The 25786-nt window shown below is 31.2% G+C and overlaps 1 protein-coding gene across 2 annotated transcripts; it reads left to right on the forward strand.

Annotated features, from left to right (window-relative positions):
* The first annotated feature begins 883 nt into the window (after nt 1-883).
* On the forward strand, nt 884-25152 carry LOC25482784 (uncharacterized). 2 transcript variants are annotated; one of them, XM_039834174.1, is made up of 12 exons: nt 884-1202; nt 1273-1369; nt 3369-6223; nt 6928-7176; nt 7258-7980; nt 9206-10015; nt 16502-17242; nt 17357-18175; nt 18339-19082; nt 19170-19994; nt 20528-20588; nt 24731-25152. In XM_039834174.1, exons 3-11 carry the CDS (start codon nt 3416-3418, stop codon nt 20546-20548), a joined length of 7740 nt encoding a protein of 2579 aa, XP_039690108.1. In that variant the 5' UTR covers nt 884-1202; nt 1273-1369; nt 3369-3415; the 3' UTR covers nt 20549-20588; nt 24731-25152. The 2 variants fall into 2 exon arrangements, with proteins under 2 accessions (XP_039690108.1, XP_039690112.1); XM_039834178.1 differs by having other exon boundaries at nt 884-1198.
* Nucleotides 25153-25786: the final 634 nt, after the last annotated feature.

Raw genomic sequence — 25786 nt, forward strand, 5'->3', positions numbered from 1 at the left:
TATTAAAAATATTTTTGTGTTTTAAACTTATTTTTTGTTCACAAATATAAAACCAAACATGATTTGTTAATGCTTTTTTTTATATTCAAAATTTAACATAAAAATTCATTTTTTTTAATGAAATAAAAAATATACATATATTTATGAGGTAAATTTTATTCAAAAATGTGCTTATTTTGATAAATTAAAAAAATAATGTCAATGAATATTATTTGAAACCAAGAAAAATAATAGATGTAACTAAAATTTTGAATGTAGGTTTTTTTTTAATTTATAATTGCGATTATAGAGATCATTGTGATTAAGTAAAAAATTAATATTTTTATTAAGAGTGAAAAATTAAAACATAGGTAATCATATCCATTTGATATATTGAATGACTGACAGACCAAAGTTAATACAAACTCTTACTAATTAGTTAATTTTTTAGAAATATATTAATTATTTAGAGTGTTTTTATCTTTTGGGTTTAATTGTACTTTTGTTTATTATTTTATCACTCTCACAAAAATAATTATCTATAAAATTTAACTTTTTGATCTCAATAAATGATTATTTATTGTTCAATTTTAAATACGAAGATAAAATATCACATAACGCCAAAATTATGGATGAAAAGAAACAAAAACAATGATATTTAAAAAATCTGTTAAAATTTAAATTATATTAAAAAAATTTAAATAAAATGTATCCCGTGCTTGGCACGGAGCGTTATACTAGTAGTATACAAATTGAAGTTAATGAATTATTATTATTATATAAAGTAAGGACAATTATGGAATTTGGTGGTGATTGATCTTCTTATATCTATAGTAGAATTATTAAAGTTATTGAATTATTAAAGTTATTTATGAAAGAGTGTGCACCACTTGCCGACGATACAGTGACAGTACCACTGCTTGAATTATTATGTTTATGTTCATAATAAAGCATCATAACAGTACCAAACATAGTTCATCAATTCCTGAAACCCATTTTAGAGTTTATTGTTCTTGAGCTGAAACAAAAAATACCTTTGCTCCCTGTCTTTCAGGATTAATCTCTTATATTTCTTTCAGTTTTTTGCTATTTTCCCATTCCTATTGCAAAAACAAAAACCAAAACTCAAAAAAAAGTGAAGGAAAGTGTTCTCATATTTTTAATTTGTACTCACTCTGTTCATTTCAAAGATTGGAGTTTCTTCAACTAATAGAGAGTAGTAGGTACGCATTTATTTATTTTTGCAATTTGTGATTGAAGTTTGTTTTATTATTTTGTTGTTGTTGTTTACAGATCATTCAGTTTCTCTTTTTGGAAACCAATTTGCATCAGTCTTGTTGGATCGCACCATCAATAGCACCAGTTGTTCCGTTGATTCATAATCTAGCAGGTAAGAGGTACATTCTATGGTAAAGGCCTAATGATCTTTCTTTGTAGTAATTTAATCTATTTTATTTTATTTTAAAACTGTTATGGCAGTGGACAAATTATGGGATAAGAGACTTGATAAAAACTGAAATTCATGTTTGTTACTGAATTACAACGCAACTTTTCTGTCCACCAAACTGAAATTCATGTTTGTTACTGAATTACAACGCAACTGTTATTACTAACATTTTGTCCACCAAACATCATACAAGACAAAAAGTTGTTATATACTCCCCTCCGTTCCGGATTAACTGGGTCAATTGCTTATTTTACACATATTAAGAAAAATGTATAAATGAATGAGAGAAAGAGAAATGATTTTAAGTGCTTTTGTTATGTATTGGTGCATTCTTCACTATCATAAATGCAAAGTGGAAAATATTGAATTGGGAGTGCTGAAAGTAGTATTAATTAGAATTATAATTAAAAAAAATTAATATTGTATTAAAAAGTGAAATGGATAAGTTATTTTAGGACAATATTTTTTTACAAAAGACTCGATTATTATGGGACGAAGGGACTACTTTAAAAGTTTGTGTTGTTCTATTTTGTATTGTTCCATCAAGTATTTACCTTTGAGTAGATTTAATGCTGTATGTCGTACTCGAGACTTTTTTTCCCCTAATCCACTGATGATCTTTTTTCCCCACGGCTTTGGCCCTTTAAATTTTGGGTTAAATATGTTTTTGGTCCCTATAAAATAGGGGTCTTTCAAGTTTAGTCCTTACTTAATTTTAATGGTTCTTTTAGTCCCTAGAAATAAAAATTTGCACTCACTATTAGTCCCTCCTCAATTCAAATTTGTTTAATTTATGTTTAAACTCTTGAGTTTTTGAACAATTTTTTACAGACGTGTTAATAACATTACTAAAAGTTCCTATGCAAAAAATTGTCGCAAAATTTGATTTCTACGTCCAGATTTTGTTAATTTTATTTTTAACTTTTGCCGTTTTAAAAAATTCATATTTAATTCGTTTCATGTTAAAAAATTCTAAATTTTAGTAAATGAACCTTTCAGTGTTCTAAACTTGTCTCAAAAAAATTGTTCAAAAATTTAAGAGTTTAAGGATAATTAAACAAATTTGAATTGAGGAGGGATTAATAGTGAGTGCAGATTTTTATTTTTAGGGACTAAAAAAACCATTAAAATTAAGTAAGGACTAAACTTGAAAGGTACTTATTTTATATGGACCAAAAAAATATTTAACCCTTAAATTTTCTATGAGACTAATCCTTGATTCAACAACAAATGGGTGATCCCATTGATCAAAAAGAGTTCTTTTGCTCAAGATATTCATGTTGCCAACTCTCCCTACATTATGTTGGTCGAAATCAATACCTTGGCCAAGCCTCTTAAAATAATTTAGACATTTTTAATTTAAATGTTTATTTATATCTTTAACTTTCGGTTGAAATTTATATCTTTAACTTCTTTATTGGTTAAATGTAATATACTTTACTGAAGCTATTAATTAGAATATGTTTTGGATTCCTCTAAAATGATTGAATTTTGCTTTTGGTCACTCTTAATTATTTTCATTTGCTTAATTTCATCCCTATAAATTTGTAAGTAATTTTTAATACCGATCATTATGCAACATTCGTTAACTTTTGTGTCTATGGAAAGTCATGTAGATTGTAGTCGTCTAAACCAATATTACTTTTGGTGGTAAAATTTTAGCATATGACTACCAGAAAACATTTTGTTGAACACTAAAATGTATTCTATTGTATTTATCAAACATAAAAATAAATGCCAAGGACTTGAAATAATGAGTTCGGTGTAAAACAAAGGAAACATTTTGTCTACATTTTTTTATAATTCTAACCAAAGCATATGTTCTATTTAATAATTACAGTTTTTGGTCGAAAATAAGAGTAATGTATTAATCTTCTTACATTTACAAATGTTTCCTTTGTTTCTTTTGCTCTCATCCATAAAAAGCATCTTTTACTTTCAGACTTTGACTCAAGTCACAAGGAAGAGCAGTAAGAAGAAGAAAAATCAATGGAAATTTTAATTTCTATTGTTGGAAAAATAGCAGAATATACCGTTGTGCCTATTGGACGTCAAGCAAGTTACTTGATATTCTACAAAGGTAACTTCAAGACGCTAAACGATCATGTTGAAGACCTTGAGGCTGCAAGAGAAAGAATGATCCATTCAGTTGAAAGTGAAAGGGAAAATGGTAAAGAAATTGAAAAAGATGTTCTGAATTGGTTGGAGAAAGTGGACGGGGTCATTAAAGTGGCGAATCAGCTTCAAAACGATTCTCGCAATGCAAATGTTAGGTGCTCACCATGGTCATTCCCAAATTTAATTTTGCGTCATCAACTAAGTAGGAATGCCACAAAAATTGCAAATAATGTTGTTGAAGTTCAAGGGAAAGAAAAGTTTAATTCATTTGGTCACCTTCCCCCTCTAGATGTAGTAGCCTCCTCCTCCTCAACAAGAGATGGTGAAATGTATGACACAAGAGAGTCACTAAAGAAGGACATTGTGAAGGCTTTAGGAGATTCTACTTCATGCAACATTGGGATCTATGGGTTGGGTGGGGTGGGCAAGACCACTCTAGTGGAGAAAGTTGCTCAAATAGCCAAGGAAAATAAATTGTTCGATAAAGTGGTTAAGGCAGAAGTATCGAAAAAACCAGACATTAGAAGAATTCAAGGGGAGATTGCAGATTTCTTGGGTCTGCGATTTGAAGAGGAGAGTATTCCCGGCAGAGCAGAACGCCTTAGACAAAGAATCAAGATGGAGAGAAGTGTCCTTATCATTCTAGATAACATATGGACTATACTTGATTTGAAAGAAGTGGGGATACCAGTTGGTGATGAACATAATGGTTGCAAATTGTTGATGACAAGTAGAAATCAAGATGTGTTGCTGCAAATGGATGTCCCAAAGGATTTCACTTTCAAAGTTGAACTTATGAGTGAAAATGAGTCATGGAGCTTGTTTCAATTTATGGCAGGGGATGTGGTTAAAGATAGAAATTTGAAAGATTTACCATTTAAAGTGGCCAGAAAATGTGAAGGTTTGCCTCTTAGGGTAGTGACAGTAGCGCGTGCAATGAAAAATAAGAGGGATGTTCAGTCTTGGAAAGATGCATTAAGGAAATTACAAAGTAATGATCATACAGAGATGGATTCGGGAACTTATTCTGCTTTGGAATTGAGTTACAACTCATTAGAGAGTGATGAAATGAAGGATCTCTTCTTGCTTTTTGCATTACTGCTAGGTGATGATAATGATATAGAGTACTTTCTCAAAGTTGCAATGGGGTTGGACATATTGAAGCATGTTAATGCCATAGATGATGCAAGAAACAGACTTTACACAATAATCAAATCTTTGGAGGCGGCTTGTCTTTTGCTTGAAGTTAAAACAGACGGAAATATCCAAATGCATGACTTTGTTCGTGATTTTGCTATCTCCATAGCATGTAGGGACAAACTTGTACTTCTAAGAAAACAATCTGATGCTGAATGGCCAACCAATGATTTTCTAAAAAGGTGCAGGCAGATTGTTCTAGATAGATGGCATATGGACGAGCTTCCTCAAACGATTTCTTGTCCAAACATTAAGTTTTTTGTGTTTTCCAATGTGAACCGTTCTTTAGAAATCCCTGATACTTTTTTTGAGGGTATGAGATGCCTTAGAGTAGTAGATTTAACGGGCTTGAACTTGTTGTCATTACCAACATCGTTTCGGTTATTAACAGACCTTCAAACATTGTGTTTGTATCGATGCGTTTTGGAAAATATGGATGCACTAGAAGCTTTGCAAAATTTAGAAATTCTTTGCCTTTGGAAATCTTCAATGATCAAGTTGCCAAGAGAAATAGGGAGATTGATTCGATTGAGAATGCTTGACTTGAGCCATTCAGGAATAGAGGTAGTCCCACCCAACATCATATCAAGCTTGACTAAATTGGAGGAGTTGTACATGGGTAATACCTCTATTAATTGGGAAGATGTGAGTTCAACGGTTCATAATGAAAATGCTAGTCTTGCCGAGCTTCGAAAACTACCCAAATTGACAGCTCTAGAATTACAAATTCGTGAGACTTGGATGTTGCCAAGGGACTTGCAATTGGTGTTTGAGAAGCTGGAAAGATATAAAATAGCTATTGGAGATGTATGGGACTGGTCTGACATCAAGGATGGAACCTTAAAAACATTGATGCTCAAACTTGGTACAAACATACATTTGGAGCATGGAATTAAAGCATTGATTAAAAGTGTTGAGAATTTGTACTTGGATGATGTAGATGGAATTCAAAATGTGCTTCCTCACCTAAATAAAGAAGGATTTACATTGCTGAAACATCTCCATGTCCAAAATAATACTAACTTGAATCACATTGTTGACAATAAAGAGAGAAATCAAATCCATGCGTCCTTTCCCATCTTGGAAACACTAGTACTTCTTAATCTTAGAAATTTGGAGCATATATGTCATGGTCAACCTTCAGTTGCTTCTTTTGGAAGTCTCAGTGTTATCAAAGTAAAAAATTGTGTCCAGTTAAAGTATCTTTTCTCCTTTACAATGGTTAAAGGACTTTCTCACCTTTGTAAGATTGAAGTTTGTGAGTGCAATTCTATGATGGAGATAGTGTTCAGAGACAACAATTCAAGTGCTAATAATGAGATCACCGATGAAAAAATCGAGTTTCTTCAATTGCGTTCTTTGACTTTAGAACATTTGGAAACACTTGATAATTTCTTCTCATATTATTTGACACATTCTAGAAATAAGCAAAAGTGTCATGGTTTAGAGCCGTGTGATTCTGCACCATTTTTTAATGCTCAGGTATGTTATTTTGTTTTTAAGTTTCTCTCGATACAAATGATAAAAATTTTAATATCAATTTGCAATATATATATATAGGGTGTATCAAATGAGAGGAGTGTTAAAATGAGAGATGAGAGCATTAAAGGACAGTCGTTGGATTAAAATCAACCGCTCAGATCACTTTTAGTTATTAGTGTGTATTATATGCTATTTTATTTTCTCACGCGCTAATGAGATCGCGTTATTATCTTCACCTTCAATCTCTCTCTTTTCCATTTTTGGATTGACAATCCAAGCAATTTAGTGGCACCTGTGTCAAATTGCATCTTTATTCTAAAACACAATTTCAGTTCACCATTATATCCAAAATCAATAGAAACTTAAGTGAATCATAAACACCCAGATTTTGAATTTTGTAAAAATTAGTAAGAGCTATCATTTGGTGTGATTCTTTTTTGGATTAAAAATAAGATTTGATGCATCAAAATTGCCTTGCCCAAAATCTGGAAAAAAGATTATAGACCGGGGTTTTAGGGTTGTGATTTAACCCTCACATCTCTCAATGTAAATATTGCTCTCATTTGATACATCCCATATATATATATATATATATACACGCAAATATAGGTGTGTGTGTGTGAGAGAGAGGCCTATCATTATAGTCACCATATCACCATATATAGGCCTTCAATAATGTTTTTGTTAATTTGTTTTTAACGTAGGTTGCATTTCCTAATTTGGATACCCTTAAATTGAGCTCACTTCTCAATTTGAATAAAGTCTGGGATGACAATCATCAATCTATGTGCAACTTGACTAGCTTGATTGTGGATAATTGTGTTGGATTGAAGTATTTATTTCCCTCTACTTTGGTTGAAAGTTTTATGAACCTCAAACACCTTGAAATAAGTAACTGTCATATGATGGAGGAGATAATAGCTAAAAAAGACAGAAACAATGCACTGAAAGAGGTATGCTAATTCTATTATTGGAGCATCCAATTAATTTTAAATAATTATTTATTCTGATGGTAGTTATTTATGAATTCATAGGTTCGTCTTTTAAATTTAGAAAAAATCATATTGAAGGATATGAACAACTTGAAGACAATATGGCATCGGCAATTTGAAACATCGAAGATGTTGGAAGTGAACAATTGTAAGAAAATTGTGGTGGTTTTTCCTTCTTCAATGCAAAACACATATAACGAGCTTGAGAAGTTGGAGGTTAGAAATTGTGCTTTAGTTGAAGAGATATTTGAATTGACTTTCAATAAAAATAACAGTGTAGAGGTTACGACACATTTGAAAGAAGTTACTATAGATGGACTGTTGAAGCTGAAAAAGATATGGAGTGGAGATCCTGAAGGAATTCTTAGTTTTCGAAATCTAATAAATGTACAACTAGTTAGTTGTAGAAGCTTGGAGTATCTATTACCACTCTCCGTAGCCACTCGTTGCTCACATCTCAAGGAACTTGGTATAAAATGGTGTGAAAACATTAAGGAAATTGTTGCAGAGGAGAAAGAATCTAGCTTGAGTGCAGCTCCCATATTTGAGTTTAATCAACTAAGTACTTTATTGCTTTGGAACTTACCTAAACTCAATGGTTTCTATGCTGGAAATCATACTCTAGCATGCCCATCTTTGAGAAAAATCAATGTCTCTAGATGTACAAAGTTGAAATTGTTCAGAACACTATCTACAAGAAGCTCCAATTTTCGAGATGACAAACCCTCTGTTTTAACGCAACCACCACTTTTCATTGCTGAAGAGGTACGCATGATAAACACTCTGCAGGACTTGTTTTTTATTTTATTTTACATTAAGGAGTTAGCGTTATTCTTTAATCTTTTGAAATACCGATCAACTACTTCCTCCGATCCTAAATATATGAAAAGTATCTGTTCTTTAGGTTCCTTAAATAATTAATGTATTTGAGCTATACTATATAAACTAAATACATCATTTATTCAATGAACCTAAAAATAAAAATTTCTCTTAGGACCAGGAGTATTACTATTCATTTATAAATTTGGAAAAATTTAAAACAACCCAAAAACTTTATAAAAAGACAAACCATATTTAATGTCAAAAGTTATTAAAATATTTTACATTATAGATATACTCCCTACGGTCTCGAATGTGAGAAACAAAACAAAAAAATTGATGGTCTCAAATATAAGCAAAAATATAAAAAAATCGTCCTATTAAATGTTGCTATTCCAATCTCACCCTCATTAACTTTATTTAATTTGTTTCACATTTCCATGTTTAACACTTTCTAAAGAGTATTCATTGGTTTAGTTCAAAAGTCATGTTTTCTCGTAAAATGTTTCTATCATTAATATCTGAATGTGTACTACTTGAGAAATAACTCCAGAACAAGGGGAAAAAAAATAGAAAAATGGTATTTTTTTTTTTATAATGACTTAAATACAGTCATTCCACTTTCTTCGTAGGTGTGCCTTTTTTTTTCCTTACATTCAAGATCGGAAGGAGTACTTGATAATTTCTATAACAAAAATACTCCCTAAGTTCCTTTTTAAGTGTCACTTTTGGAGAAATTTTTTGTTCCTATTTAACTGTCACTTTCAAAGTTCAATGTAACATTAAATGTTGTTTTACCAATATTATCCTTAGTTATTTATTGTGGAGAGAGAAATATATGAAATGAGATATTAAATTAATAAAGTCATTATAGTAAAAGTATAGCTTATTGCATCCAAAGTAGTATCAATTATTGATTGTCTTGATTTATGTAAAATGTCAAAATGTGATAATTAAAAAGGAACGGAGGTAGTAACAACTAGCAAGAGTGGCATTTAAATACAAAATTGATAATTTCCATAAATTGATATATTTTAGTATAAAAGAAATTGAAAAAAGTACAGAGATATTGGCAAAAATTAAAAAGACAAATTTTAGTCAATAGTAATTATTGTTTCACTCAATAATAAAATGTTTAATTCTCTTACATTGTTGTTTAAATATGTTTTAGGTGATTCCAAACTTGGAGCTGTTGAGGATGGTACAGGCGGATGCTGACATGATATTGCAAACCCAAAACTCAAGTTCCCTCTTTTGCAAAATGACCTATCTTGGATTGGCTAGCTATAACACCGAGGATGCTAGATTTCCTTATTGGTTTCTTGAAAATGTGCATACTCTTGAGAATCTACATGTTGAGTGGAGTTGCTTCAAGAAGATATTTCAAGATAAAGGACAAATAAGTGAGAAGACTCATACACAAATCAAAACACTGATGTTGAATGAATTACCTAAACTTCAACATATATGTGATGAAGGATCTCAAATTGACCCAGTTCTTGAGTTCCTTGAATACTTAAGGGTTCGTAGTTGTTCTAGTTTGACAAATTTGATGCCTTCCTCCGCCACCCTTAATCATCTCACAAAGTTAGAGGTAATAAAATGCAATGAGCTAAAATATTTGATCACAACTCCTACTGCACGAAGTTTAGACAAGCTCATTGTGCTGAAGATAAAAGATTGTAATTTACTTGAAGAAGTAGTTAATGGAGTAGAAAATGTTGACATTGCTTTTATTAGTTTACAAATTTTGAATTTGGAATGTTTGCCAAGTCTCATCAAATTTTCCTCTAGTAAGTGTTTCATGAAGTTTCCATTATTGGAGGAAGTAATTGTGAGGGAATGTCCTCGGATGAAGATTTTTTCAGCGGAAAACATAAGTACACCAATTCTTCAAAAAGTTAAAATTGCAGAAAATGATTCAGAATGGCTTTGGAAGGGAAACCTAAATGATACAATATACAACATGTTTGAAAATAAGGTATGTTTATTTACCACTTTACTTCTTGTGTAACAATATAATGATTTGGGTTTCTATTTTCTTTTGTTTTGTTTGGATGCATAATAGCTTATTTTAAAAGTATATCGCAATATACTCTTAAAAAAAAGGGTTAACAGGTCTTTACTCCCTGTAATATAGGTTATTTCCGATTTTCCCCACGTAATTTTTTTTTTATTTGCCCCCTGTTCAAAAAAATTGTTTTGATTTACCCCTCTAATAAGCCAAACAAAAACCAATTTTAATTTTTTTTCAAGAAATTTTCGTTTTTGTTTGGCCTATTAGCGGGGTAAATCAAAACAATTTTTTTTTACAGGGGTAAATCAAAACAAATTTTTATTATGCATAATAGCTGAATGTTGTTTGGATAGTTTTTTATCAAAATTGCTTTTGAATGTATAATTACTAAAATGGACATAGCTAAATTCAAGTAAATGTGCTTAGTCAAATGTATATGTAGATCAATACTAAATGTAGATATATTATTTAATTTAAATAAATAAATTTTCTATATATATTAATTTAAAACATAATAAATACGATCATTAACCTAATTTTTTTACTAAATATTTGTTCGTATATTTTATATTTTTTGATAAAATATATTTAAGTTAAATAATACTAGAGTTAGTTGCCAAAAATGATAAAATATAGCGTAAAAGAAATGTAAAAGAAAAAAATACAGTAAATTTGAATGGGGACACCGTAAAGAAAAATTCAAAATTTGGTAAGTCATGACCATAAACATTTTTCGGGGGCTAATTTGGTTCGTTCAGTTTTGTAATTAAATTTGGTTCATCAAGTTAAATTACAAAGCAAAAAGAAGGAAATTGATAAAGGGCAATAAAGGAAAATAATAGGTTGTAATAATCAAAATAGAAAATTTAATGTAGAATTGATTCTAGAAAAGCTAGAAGCTAGGATTTATAGCTTTAAGGATAATTGCTTTTGGAGGATAGAATCAATTCTTAAAAGCTAAACCAAACACCATTAAAAACTCAGTTTTTCACTTTTGAAGGTTGTAGAATCATTTCTTGATGTTGAAAAGCCAAACCAAACAGGCTCAATGTAAATATATGCCATTAAAAAAAATAGTAATTTTGATTTTTTTAGGAGAGTAATTTTGATCTGCCTGTTCATATATATTCGATATACTATAATTTGAATGAGCAAGTTGGATGATGTAATTCAAATATTCCACCTTTTCAACTACCTTGAGGTAAAGTATTTGTGGTATAACCAACTTTAACACAATGTGTTATTTGGTTGGCAATTTAAAACTTCTAGTAGTTCTTAGACGTGTGCATTTTCCCACAAATGTACTACAAGTGCTGCATAGATATTATCAAAAAAAGGAAAAAAAAAGTGCTACACAGATATGAAAAACTATTAGAGATTGTGATAGATGTGAAAGAAATGGAGTTTAAGATATTGAAAAAACAGTTCTAACTCGTTTAGATGAAACGACGTATATCTCTTATAATTTAACTAAAGTCGTGGGTTCGAATCCAATCTTATACATATAAAAATGTTTAAACTTTTATGGAGAGTTTACTGCTCATTTGAATCCCATAAAGATTGAAATATTAGTATCCACGCGCTAAGGATAACCGATTTGTGTGGGAAAAAATATTGAAAATTACTAAACGAATTTATCCACTAATATATTATGTAATATGATTAAGGTAAAGAGCTCCTGAACTATATATATAATTACAAAATAAAAGTGTGTGTATTTTTTAAGAAAAATGCTAAAGTGCACGCGACTTTTTTTAAAATCTATACTATTTCATGCTTTTGATAATATTAATTAAAAGATAATTAAATACCACTAAAATAGGAACCACATCAATATACAAGAGAAATGGCACACGAATCCTCTCCCGCAGGGTTCTCTCCTTCAAGCTCTTCTGCACTATTCACAGGCCTTGGATCAATCTGATGGTTGAGGGACAAAACACGTAAAACAATTAAAAAGTGATATACTATTTACTTTGACTTTGTTTTAACCGTCTCAGCTTTTGCTACATGAGCACTCCCTTTGGTCTCTCAATTTTAGATTTCTTTCTTTATCCTGTTACGTATCTGATTATGTATATGTCATGAATATCATTGGTAAACAAAAGGTTTCTTGAATGCTATTAGTTGTCCTCACTGCTCCCAAAATAAAAACACATGAATGCAATCAAGTTAACCATGTAATTTGAAATAACTTGTTCAGTGTGATGTTGACCTCTTAACTCAGGCCCCCTCTAGGGTGGGAGGGCTTAATAGGTCTCTCACCATGAGCAACTCAAGAAAACAATTTTTAATGGTTAGATGTTAAAATTCTATGATTCTTAGCATACACAGACAACACTTAATATTTTTTTATTTAATTCTTATTTCCGTATCCTATTTCCTCTCCAGCTAGAACCTTCTCTCCTCTTCATCTTGATTAAACTAACAAATTTTTATTGTCTAGAATCCAGAAATTTCTAAAACAAAATTCTCTCTCCTCTTCATCTTAAATTTATGAAAAACAAAAATTACTGGACAAAAATCTACTTTGTAACAAAACAACAACCAGACCCATAATTTTTTATCTATTGATTTGATTTCAAAGCTTTGTGTTACTCTGATTAGCCAACCGCAAACAATGGTGGAGTTTGATGAATCTCTTACTGGAATGACAGATCTTGATAACCCCATTCATACCAACTGTAAAATCCAGCATGTCAAAGACTCAAATTTTTGGTTTTCAACCCCTCAAATAACCTCTCAAACATTCTTCAGACTTTCAATCAAACTATAGATGTTGATGATTATAGATTTTGATTTTTTTCATGAAAATTGCATATTTCAATTTTTTGTATGTTTATTGCCGAGTTTAAATTTTTGTAGGGCGGTGTGTTTAATTAATTTTACTGGAGGAGAAAAATCATATGTTGAAGAAGGTGGTTCACTATTTTTGTTCGTATTATAATTTTTAAATAACATAACCATGTTATTCAAACCCAGGAATGAAGATGAAAAGAGAGGAGACATAGAAGTTAATTAAACTACTGATAGTACATGATAAGGGTTTGTGTGACGTTGCCATCTAGCTGTCTATCAAACTCTCGCACCGTGCGAGACCTAATAAGCTTGCACACGCTAGCATCCGCCCTTAACTCAAACGATTTATACATACATATCGGTGATAACGCAAGACTATTAGGATTGTGTTATTATTATTATTATTTTTAGGAATTAAGTTTGTGTTCTATTTTGGGTTAGATTTTTTATTATTCCAATCATACCTTTAAATTTTTCTATAATAAAGATATATTGTTGGTCTCATGGAAAAGAACAAGAGTTTAAATGTCACAAATCTATAGATATAATTTTAATCAAAATTTAAATTTCACAAAAAAATGGTTATATATGTTACCTCAATTCTCTCGGCGGTGATTTCGCCAGAAGGTTGGTTTCATGGTGCGTTCTGTGTTTTCCTGTGGTTGTGCCGACAACTTCGATTTTTCCAGATCATAGCCGTCGCGACGTGGTTCTCGTAGATCTGTATCCCCTTTGTTGTTGTGGTGGTTTTTGAGGCGGTTGGCGGTGGTGTTTTCTTCCGACGCGGTGGTGGTCCTGGATTTGTCCTTTGCTCCGATCTGAAATCTCCCAAGTCTGTTGGTGGTAAAGAGATGGTGTTGTGGTTTTGGTGGTCTTGGTACCGCACGGCTACTCTCACCAGATCCGAACTCTTCATCGAAATTCGCTACTCCGTCTCCCCCACTGTGCTACATCCCAGTTCAATCGCATCCGGTCCGTCACCATCAAAGGCAAACTTCAGGCATGGTGGTGGAGGTGTTGTTTGGTTTGGAGGTATTTTTTAGAGGTGGTGGTGCTGCTTTTTAGTGGTATGGTGGTGAGATGGTGGTGGTTTGCGGTGATGTCGTGGTGGTGGTGCTTTTTCCTTGTCACCGGCGGCTGCCTTTATATGTTTGGGTTGTGTTTCCATTTCAAACCGGCGTTGCTGCCCGAATTTTGTTAATGGTTTTCGTCTTCTCTAGATATGTGTTTGTGTGGCCGTCTATTGACGAGGAGAAGTGGTGGTGGTGGTGGTATGTTTTTGAGGTGGTGGTGTAACACCTCGTTTTCCCAACTTAAAAATTTTATTTAAATAATCAGAGTTTTCCACATAAACGGAATGCTACCTTCATAAAATCATAAATAAGATAATTAACTAATTATCCTTCAACATAAATCAAATTCCAAAACATTGCAGCGGATTAAATTCATCAACATAAATAAGTCTTGGCAAGTTACTCATACGAAGAACAACATTTCCAAGCAGAAGGAGTGAGATTTCACAAAACAATAATATTAAACATATAATTCAACAATTATATTTAACAACATAAATATCATCAATTAATAATAATATAATCAACAACATAAATCATCATCTTATAATAACATAAACATAACAAAGCAACAACATATTCATCATTATTCCATGGTTTGTCATCAACAACAACTTCAACGATTCAACAACGACAGCGTCAATCTGACAATATAGCTACATGAGAGTACACCACCTCTTATAATACGACTACGTAAGAGTACACCACCTCTTATAAGACGACAACGTAAGAGTACACCACCTCTTATAATATGACAACGTAAGAATACACCACCTCTTGTAAGACGACAACCTAAGAGTACACCACCTCTTATAAGACGACAACCTAAGAGTACACCACCTCTTATAAACAACAACTCAAGAGTACACCACCTCTTATAAACACCTGAACATAAAAAGTTACCAACAACAACTTCAACTACGACTTCAACAACTTAGACAACATTAACAACTTAAGATTTCAATTCAATTCATCGTCCAAAGATTATTAGCTCAAACACATTTAAAACTAGTAGAATAATTTTCAACATAATACTATCATGCCTATAAAATCACTATGAAAATATGGTACACTCTTTTAGCCAAAACAGAAGCAATTATTTGATGCCTATGTATATGAAAAGGTTCCTGATACACCATACTTTGAATGAAAAGTGCAGCCACGACACAGTAATTGAAATAGAAATGAACCAAGTAAAAAGTAGGGAAAATAATAGCAACCAGCAGAAGAAATTCTCAAAATCCAACTTGTAATTAAGAGAATCACAACTTTAGCTTGTACTTCTAAAGATACAAAAAGCACTATAAGATAACTACCAAATTGACTCTCAAACAGACTCATCATATTACCAAAAAAAATAAAACTTCACATGACAAGGTTCTTTTTAGTTGCTTTCCAATTAAAATATTATAACCATGATTTTGAGCCACATAAACTCCACAACCATGAAGTCATGATTCATCATCACATGAATTAAAAAGAAAACGTGGAATTGGAAACAGCACAAGAGTGTATTTGAAATCAACATATAATAGGCACTTTTTAACAATTAACGCCCCTTATATCAATCAGTGGTCACATAATCCCAATTTCATATCTCAAAGTCTTCGTTAATCTAACTAGTGAATATGGCTAAACGGCAATCAAAGACAACATCCATCGTTCACATAGCAACCTTGAACAAACAGTGACACGCAACAATCCAGAACACACTAGCTAGGAGAGAATTGAATATCACGACATAATAAACAACAATACAAACAAAAACCAAGAACACAAATAATCACATACCCAAATTTGCACATAAATTAAGGGCATAAAATTCACCAAACAAAATCATCAATTCATCAATTCAACATTTAAATGTAAGCTAGATCAAAAGAAAAGTGATTACGAGAATAAGTATCCAACCCCCTTACCTTAAGAAAATCGATCGGCAGCTCTCTCTTGGTTCTTCTCTCATCTTGTTCTCCCTTCTTCCCCAAAACTGGTTGTACGTGAAAATAATTCTAAACCTAGTTTCTCCTATTTATCTCTTTCCATCTATTTTATCTTATTTCCACTTTAACCACTAAATTCCCTAAATCCTCAAAACAGCCCCACAACTTAATCTTATTTCTATTTTCAAGACTTATTCTAATAAATAATAAAATAACAATACTTAATAAATAGCTACACACCACTTAATCCACATAATAATATAAAATCATATATAAAAAGACTTTAAATCAACCAATAATAAATAAATAAAATTGGGGTCCATAACCGCAACTTTTAAAAAATGTTACCAAACACACCCAAAGTCGATTATAGAGCACTAGCTAGCTACTAACAATCTATCCACTAACTACCAACAACTGATATTTCTTTTGACTAGACTAATTTTAAAAGAAAGCATTAGAGAAAAATATTATTATCCTTATTTTTTTTGACCGAATTATTATCCTTAATTTAAAAAATGAATAGAATTGTTAAAATGAGTTTTACATTAATTAGTGTGTAAAAAACTATTTTGTAAATGCATTCTATTTTACTGCTATGTTTGTGGAACTAACTCGCAATACAATTGTTTTCACAGGTGGGATTTGGTAGTTTCAAGCATTTAAAACTATCTGAATATCCCGAGTTAAAAGAGTTGTGGTATGGTCGACTTGAGCATAAAGCATTTAGGAGTTTGAAACATCTAGTGGTTCAAAAATGTGATTTTTTATCAGATGTTCTCTTTCAACCTAACTTGCTAGAAGTGCTGATGAACCTGGAAGAATTAGATGTGGAGGATTGTAATTCATTAGAAGCTGTTTTTGATTTGAAAGATGAATTTGCCAAAGAAATTGCGGTGCAGAGTTCTTCTCAACTGAAGAAATTAAAACTATCTAATCTTCCAAAACTGAAGCATGTATGGAAAGAGGATCCACATTACACTATGCGGTTTCAAAATTTAAGTGATGTATCTGTGGTGGGATGCAAAAACTTGATAAACCTCTTTCCACTCTCAGTGGTTAAAGGTATGTTGCAACTTCAAAGTCTTCGAGTAAGTAAATGTGGCATCCAAGAAATTGTTGCCAAGGAAGATGGAACAGAAGAGATAGTTAAATTTGTGTTTCCACAATTAACATCCATTATACTTGAACATTTGCCAAAACTTAAGGCATTCTTTGTTGGGGTCCATTCTCTTCAATGTAAATCATTGAAAAAGATCGATTTGTTTGGATGTCCAAAAACTAAGCTATTTCAGGCGGAGCCTTTGAGACACCAAGAAAGCTCAAGAATTGATGAGCTCAATATCCCTGAATATCAACCTCTTTTTGTGATTGAAGAGGTAAGTGCAGCGTTAAATATCATCCTTGCATTGAACATACATGTACAAATTTGAACTGTTTTTCATTGTTTTGTTAATTTGAAGATAAATTATTCAACATGTCTATTGCAACAGGTACTTGCCAATGTGGAGAGTTTGTCTTTGAACAAAAAAGTTTTTGGCATGATATTGCAGAGCCAATATTCTGGGGTTCAGTTCAACAATGTCAAACACATTACCGTGTGCGAATTCTACAATGAGGAAGCTACTTTTCCATATTGGTTCTTGAAAAATGTTCCTAATTCCGAAAGCTTGTTAGTCCTATGGAGTTCCTTCATGGAGATATTCCAAGGCGAACAAATCATAAGAACGGAAAAGGAACCTGAAATTAGCCTACGACTCAGATATTTGGCTTTAGTGCAGCTGCATAAGCTTAAATGTATATGCAAAGAAGGATTTCAGATAAACCCCGTTCTACAGATGCTTGAAAGTATAATTGTGTATCAGTGTTCTAGTCTGATAATGTTAGTTCCATCCTCTGTTACCTTTAGTTATTTGACCTATTTGGAGGTAACAAACTGCAATGGGTTGAAAAATTTGATAACACACTCAACAGCAAAGAGTCTTGTCAAACTCACAACAATGAAGATTAAAATGTGTAATTGGCTTGAGGATATAGTGAACAGTAAAGAAGATGAGACAAACGAGATTGTATTTTGCAGTTTACAAACTCTAGAACTAATTTCTTTACAAAGACTCGGTCGATTCTGCTCATGCCCATGCCCCATTATGTTTCCGTTGCTGGAAGTTGTAGTCATCAAAGAATGTCCTCGAATGGAACTTTTTTCATTGGGAGTTACCAACACAACAAATCTTCAAAATGTACAAGCTGATGAAGGAAATCATTGGGAGGGTGACCTCAACAGAACCATAAAGAAAATGTTTTGTGATAAGGTATATTTTATTATCATCCATCAATTTATTTACTTTGCGTAAGTTTAAGAAAATCTATCTAGATCAATTTTGTATTGTAGTAGACTAGAATATTAATGCATACTTAAAGATTTCTTAAAAGCAATTTTGATTTGTCTTTTGATTTATTTATTTGAATGATCAGGTTGCATTTGGTGAATTCAAGTACTTAGCCTTATCTGACTATCCTGAGCTAAAGGATGTGTGGTATGGCCAACTTCATTGCAATGTGTTCTGCAATTTGAAACATCTTGTCGTGGAAAGGTGTGATTTTTTATCACATGTACTTTTTCCATCAAATGTAATGCAAGTGCTACAGACATTGGAAGAACTAGAAGTAAAAGATTGTGATTCATTAGAAGCAGTGTTTGATGTGAAAGGTATGAAGTCACAAGAAATATTGATAAAAGAAAGCACTCAATTGAAAAGATTGAGTTTGTCTACTTTACCCAAATTGAAGCACATATGGAATGAGGATCCTCATGAAATTATCAGCTTTGGAAACTTACACAAGGTGGATGTTTCTATGTGTCAAAGCTTGTTATATGTCTTTCCATATTCACTATGCCCAGATCTTGGACATCTTGAAATGCTTGAGATAAGTTCTTGCAGAGTCAAGGAAATTGTTGCAATGGAAGAAACTGTAACAATGGAAATTCAATTTAATTTCCCCCAATTGAAAATCATGGCACTGCGTCGTTTGTCAAATCTCAAGAGTTTCTATCAAGGAAAACATACTTTAGATTGCCCTTTATTAAAGACTTTTAATGTATATCGTTGTGAAGCATTAAGAATGTTTTCTTTCAGCAATTCATACTTTCAACAACCTTACTCGGTTGATGAAAATCAGGCCATGCTATTCCAACAACCCCTGTTTTGTATTGAAAAGGTAAATTCTGCCATACCTTGTTTTTCTTTATTTGTATGTGTAATAATACGCTAGTATTTATTTACATTTTGGATGTTTATTTTTCAGTTGAGTCCCAACCTGGAGGAATTGGCAGTAAATGGCGCAGATATGTTGGGGATATTGAATGGTTATTGTCAAGAAAATACATTTCATAAAGTCAAATATCTTCGTTTGCAATGCTTCGATGAAACTCCAACTATTCTTCTGGATGATTTCCATACAATATTTCCTAATGTTGAAACATTTCAAGTGCGTAATAGTTCTTTTGAAACATTGTTCCCCACTAAAGGAACCACAAGTTATCTTAGTTTGCAAATGTCAAATCAAATAAGAAAGTTGTTTCTTTATGAAATGGAAAAGCTAGAACACATATGGCAGGAAGACTTTCCACTGAATCATCCTCTGTTCCAATATCTTGAAGATTTACGTGTACTGAATTGTCCAAGTTTGATAAGCTTGGTATCATCGTCGACATCTTTCACAAATTTAACCTATTTGAAAGTGGACAACTGCAAAGAGCTCATCTATTTGATACCATATTCAACAGCTAAAAGCCTAGTTCAACTCAAAACATTAATAATAATGAATTGTGAGAAGATGTTAGATGTTGTGAAGATTGATGAAGAAAAAGCAGAGGAAAACATCGTATTTGAAAACTTGGAATACTTGGAATTTACTTCATTGTCAAGTTTGAGAAGCTTCTGCTGTGGGAAACAAGCATTCATATTCCCATCTTTGCTCAGTTTCATCGTTAAAGGATGCCCTCAAATGAAGATCTTCTCATCTGCACTCACAGTAGCACCATGCCTCACAAAAATTAACGTGGGAGAAAAAAATATGCGATGGAAAGGTGATCTTAACATAACGATTGAACAAATGTTCAAAGAAAAGGTACACAATATTTATGAAAGTTGTTTACTTTATTATTCTCATAATTAAACAAGGCTCACAATATTTATTTGGTGCATGTTTGTACGGTGACTTTGAAATTAATTATGGATTTACTACAAAGTTCCAAGTTCTTGAAAAGAAAATTTAAATAGCTTATAAATATCCTATTATTTTCATTCATTTACTTAGTTTTTTGGTTCATTCTATTTTATTTTCCTTATACTTGAAAGTTTAGCACTATAACATAGTTTGAGATATCCAAATTCAATTATCTAATTTGCTAAAAAAAGTTATAGTGAGAAAGTCTAATCAAACTATATAAACTGTCTAATCATTTTATAAAATATGTTTCATACTTTATTTAAAAATATATAGTTTTATTTGTGAAAAATCAAACTATATAAATTGATCTAGTCATTTTATGTACTTCGAAATTAAAAGAGTGAATAATGAATTTCTTGAGCAAACGTTACCAAATAGTTAGGGGTTGATACTTGATATACTTGTTAATTAATTAATGTTAATTTTAACAGGAAGTCTCGCATTCTAATTAATATGTTGAATGAGACCATCATCTATCCTCACATTTGCAAGGTACCAAACACTAAATTCTTCTCTTTTCAAACATTTTATTTTTTCATTAGGAAATTATTGTCTTTCATTGTGGAGTGTTTTGTTCATCCTTGACTGAAATTTTTGGAATACATTTTGTTTTTTATTAAGGTTGAAATATATTTTTTTGTTTGATTTAAGTTTACCAAATTTATTCTTAAAAATAACATTCACTAGAATATAAAGATGTGAATTTTATTTCAAGTATTTAGAAAAAAGGTGTTTCGTGAACACTATAATATTCCCCGGAACCTTAAGAATAGGGATTATAATAAATAGTTACACCTGATTTATTCTCATCTTTCTGGAAACTTTATTTCCACCCTTTTCTTTGGGAAATTTTTTCTATTCCCAAGAACATTTTATACTCGTGAATAAAATTTAGTAAACTTGTAACAAACACAGACATGTATATTTCTATCATTGTATCCCAAAAATCTACAAATATAATTAGAAACAAACACACCCTAGTCCTTATAAATTTACTTTTTTTTATTTTTATTTTAATCTCTATAAAAAGTAGTTTTTATTTGTCTCCGTGAGTTTAACTGATCAGTTGGTAGGGATATAACATAAATATAAGCCAGATTTCAAACTCCTAACACCCCACTTATTTACATAGGTGAATTTGCCACTATACTACTTAACCAAAAAATAAAAAAATATCTTTTGTTTATTTAATTTTTAGTCCTTCGAATTTTTTTTTTCTTTTTATCCAACTTTTTTTTTGTTTTGATACTTGCAAAATACGATCTTTTTGAAATCATTTGTAATACTCATTTTAGTCTTTATTTTGAGGGTTAAAATCAAATATATGACATATTATGAGGACTAATTTTAATATAATAAATTTTGTAAGAAGTAAAATAAAACAACTAGAATCAGAAGAAAAGGAGGGATATCTGCAAGGACTAATAATTTTTTATTTTTTTAAAAAGGAAAATTACAGAGACTTATATCTAAAATGTAGATATTTTTGAGGACCGTTTTCTTTTTTAAATCTATTATTAATAAAATTAAGTATATGTTTTCTTGACGAAAAAATTAAATATAAGTTAATCCATTTGACCTTGTTGCTTTAGATAAATTAGTTTTGTTTTCCTGTAAAAAATAAGCTTCACTCTTTTTTAAAACAAAAACTAATATTAATAAGCACAGCTCAACATAAAATATGCTAAGATATACCCTTCATATTGGGATGGAGAAAAAGTTGGTATTTATGAATATCTGCGATGGATATGGGACAGATAGTTTAACAAGTATCAACAGACTGCAGATAAAATAAAATGATATTTTAATTACCCATTAGTGTATTTACCCGGCGTTGCCCGGGTTACATATATTCAAGAAGATAAAAAACTTATATGTATGATATCTACAAATAAAATTTATCACGGATTGGTATATGATGAATATCTTAATAAATAAATACACACAAATATGATAAAATATATCATATTATAAATACTCGTAAATTTATAGATGCACATACAGATAAAATTAATTGGATTTAGTAAAAATACTAACAAATATAGAATAAAATTAACTTTTAGGAATTTGTGTTATTTCTGTTAAGATATTTCTGTTACATAAAATATTAGGAATTCAATGAAAAAGTTAAGTAAAATATTAAATAGATAAGATCAAAAGTTTGTTGAAATATTTATTCCAATTCAAATATTGCGTTAAAAAAACCTTACTTTATATATATACTATTGATTGATTGATTGATTGATTGATTGATGATTTATAGTCGAAGGGTATCGTATGTAATCTATTGAGATATTTCTGTTACATAAAATATTAGGAATTCAATGAAAAAGTTAAGTAAAATATTTAATAGATAAGATAAAAAGTTTGTTGAGATATTTATGCCAGATTAAATATTGGTTTTAAAAAATAGACTAATAATAAAAATATTGCGAATAAATGTGGAAGTGATACGTGGCATAAAAACCTTAATTTATATATACACTATTGATTAGTTAGTTGATACAAATGAAAATATAATGGTATCTAAGGTAGCCAAACATGACAACATAACATACAACCACTACTAAAAAGTAATATTAGTTATGGAAAAAATATAATTTCTCACAAATTCTTTGGTCGCAAAATTTAGTGACGGAATTAGAGAGGGATTTCACGTTTTCCCTCTCTAAAATTCCCTCACTAATTTTTGCTTTTTTAGCAGTGAACCAAAGTTGACACACATGGAACATATTGTGGCCATTAGTGTAGAATGGTGTGGGAATGCAACCTAAGCATCAACTTCTTGTCTTTTCTTGATGATCAAAAAGGGGCACAACCCCTATAGTGGAGTCTTATCTTGCATTTGCTCTTATAGACAACTTTATATTGTGTCATCCCAATCTAGAATGAACACATTTTAGTATGTGAACTCTATGAGGGGAAAGAACTTACCCAACTGCCATCTTCCTCCAAGGTGTAACTTGCATAAGTGTTCGCTCGTTCTTCTAGAGATTGAATTTTTGTAAGTATGGCAACCTTTTTATGTTCCTACAAACACAACCACGTGATAAAAAGTGAAATAACACAATCATTGTTATGATCGACCATGTCGATAAAAGAATAACAACAACAATGCTCTCATATAGATCCACTCGAGTCACTAAATGAGCATTATTAGGGCTTGAGTCACCCTATACATATTATTGTTGCTATTTTACTCTTAACTCTTCCCAATATAGACTGAATCTTTCCCCACCCGAATTCCAAGTGTTTGGCTATAAGTCAAGCAAGCTTCTCTTTCCATCTGAGAGTATCTATTGCAGTCAAGAAGTAATTACACATCTATAGAAACTTCTAAAACTTCGTTGATAGCTCTGGAAATATCCATGCTTACATCTTTAAGACCTATATTTTATCTCAAGTCCAATAAGAGTATAAATTAGTTGATGGATAATACTAAGCCTTATATGACAATATAATGAGATATAGTATAGATAGTAAGGGTAAAAACCCTCATTAAGAATTTGAATTTTAAACGAGCATTACAACGACTTATTTAATGACTAATTAAAGTTGAAAACAATAAATGGACATAATAATATGGTTAAGATAAGGGCGAGAATTGTTTGATTAAGTCATTATAATAGTGAATGTGACAAATGGCAAGTATGATTCCCACGTTGTTCAGAGTTGGCCAACTAACAAACTGTATTTAGTCTTTTAATGAGTTAATTGTGATATTTGTTAAATTAGGAATTAAAATAAGGAATTAGACCCATTAATAGGTTGTTGCGTTTATAGTTGAATTATGCATTGACATGAATGATAGATGTTGTATAATTTCCTATATGTGAACATTGCTGCTAAGTGTTGTTTTGAACTTGAATAGTACTATTGTGATATGTGGGTAAAATATTTGATAATAGTGCAATGTGAGAGTGAATAATGTAAATGTGTGTTGTAAATATGTGTTGTAAATAAGAAGTATTTTGTTGAAATATGCATTGTGTACTATATGTGAATTGAGATAACCCGTCTCTAACTAATGATGGTGCTATATTTGCGGAGTGACTTGGGCTAACAAGGGGGGAGAGGTGTGTCGTATGGTTAAATACTCAATAAAGTGTTGGTTATATTGTAATCATATAGGTAGGGTTTGACAAACTTAAGTGTTAGGGAACATATACTAGTGGTGCCTAATAGTTAGGGCATACTTGTTAGATCATATGACTACAATGAAGGAAATTTTCCTAAGTTGTTTAGTGGGTAAATCCCTAATTTAGGAGCTTACGTGCAACCACTGTGGATTTTTGCGTGTCGCGTAAATGAATTTTGGGTCGAGTTGAGCAAGTATATGAGGACTTGAATGTGATTGTCTCTTACAAGAGCATACTGCCACGTTCCTTGCCATTTTTTTTGTAGTTAGATGGTACCAAGTGAAATCGAAGTGTTACAGGATTTGTGCATGCATGTGTCATGTGATTAAATGTGTGCTCATATGATCAATGATGTGTCCCTCGGAAGAAAACTTATGCATTGTGAAATAGTTGAATTAATTTATTTGTGTTTGTCTAATTTATTAGTATACTTTATGAAACTTGATTACTCACCCATTTTGTGTATTTGTGTTTGGTGATTGCGATGATGCACAGACGCAAGAAACATGTGAGAAGTAGTGCCAAGGAGCTATTTATATTGGCGTTTGAAAGACTTTCTTTATTTTCTATTTATGCTGTTATTTGATTGGCTTGCATATCAAGTACCTTCTATTGTAATTTTACTCTCATTGCTCTGGTGGGTAGCGTCGAAGGATTCTTTTACTATGTTACATATTTGTTAATTGTCATATTCAAACATGACATTTTAGGTGGTGTTTCTGCGTGTTTGATGGATATCACTCTTTTTATTTCAAAAAACCGAACATTTCTATTTGGACAAATGGTATGTATGCATGCTATGTCCTAAGCCTATGTGCTAGTGTTTTGTGAAACTTTATTAAAAGTTTCTATTGGAAATATTGAAACTATATAATTCATAACAATCAAAGACAATCATCTTCTCATGTTTTGGCAAAGCTTAGCGACTTTTATTTATTTATAGAATTCTATCACTCATGACATAATTTCTTAGACATATTGCTTAGCTATTTTAATTTCTGAGCTTATAATTACCTTCCATAATTTCTGAGCTTATAATTTCTGAAAATTCAAAGCTTATGCATAATTCCTGAAATTTGTTTTCAGTTCTTTTCAGTAGCACAAGAATTCTTAGACATATTGTTTGGGTTTGTAGCCTCTGGAATTATATAATCCAAAAGTCACCTTTTCGTGTTTTGGCAAGCTTAGTAACAATTTCTTAAAAATTTCACACATTCTTCATCTGCCCAATTGATACCTTTAATTGAAGGATATTCAGATATAATTTGTTTCAAAGCATTCCTCTTAAATCAACAGTGTTGAAACGCCCTTAAATCTTTTATATAGTGTACCCTTTTCATTTCCAATGGACTAGAATGGGCCATTGCTTCGTTAAATATATATTATATAATATAAGATAAGCAGGTCCTTTATGAACTTTTTGAAAATGGTCATTGTTATTAATTTAAATGAACGGAAAGGCAATTTTAATATGCAATTAATTTTATCATTATTGTTGAGTATGAATTAAAATCTGATCATTTACAAAAGAGACGATTTTGGTAAAGCTGT

This window comes from Medicago truncatula, chromosome 1 (assembly GCF_003473485.1).
Source record: "Medicago truncatula cultivar Jemalong A17 chromosome 1, MtrunA17r5.0-ANR, whole genome shotgun sequence".
NCBI lineage: Eukaryota > Viridiplantae > Streptophyta > Magnoliopsida > Fabales > Fabaceae > Medicago > Medicago truncatula.

What these genes read in the sequence shown, in the direction of transcription:
- LOC25482784 (XM_039834174.1), top strand. Translation starts at nt 3,416, where the DNA reads ATGGAAATTTTAATTTCTATTGTTGGAAAAATAGCAGAATATACCGTT. An exon ending in CACCATTTTTTAATGCTCAG is followed by an intron (nt 6,224 to 6,927) that starts GTATGTTATTTT and finishes TTTTTAACGTAG; the next exon opens with GTTGCATTTCCTAATTTGGA. An exon ending in ACAACATGTTTGAAAATAAG is followed by an intron (nt 10,016 to 16,501) that starts GTATGTTTATTT and finishes TTGTTTTCACAG; the next exon opens with GTGGGATTTGGTAGTTTCAA.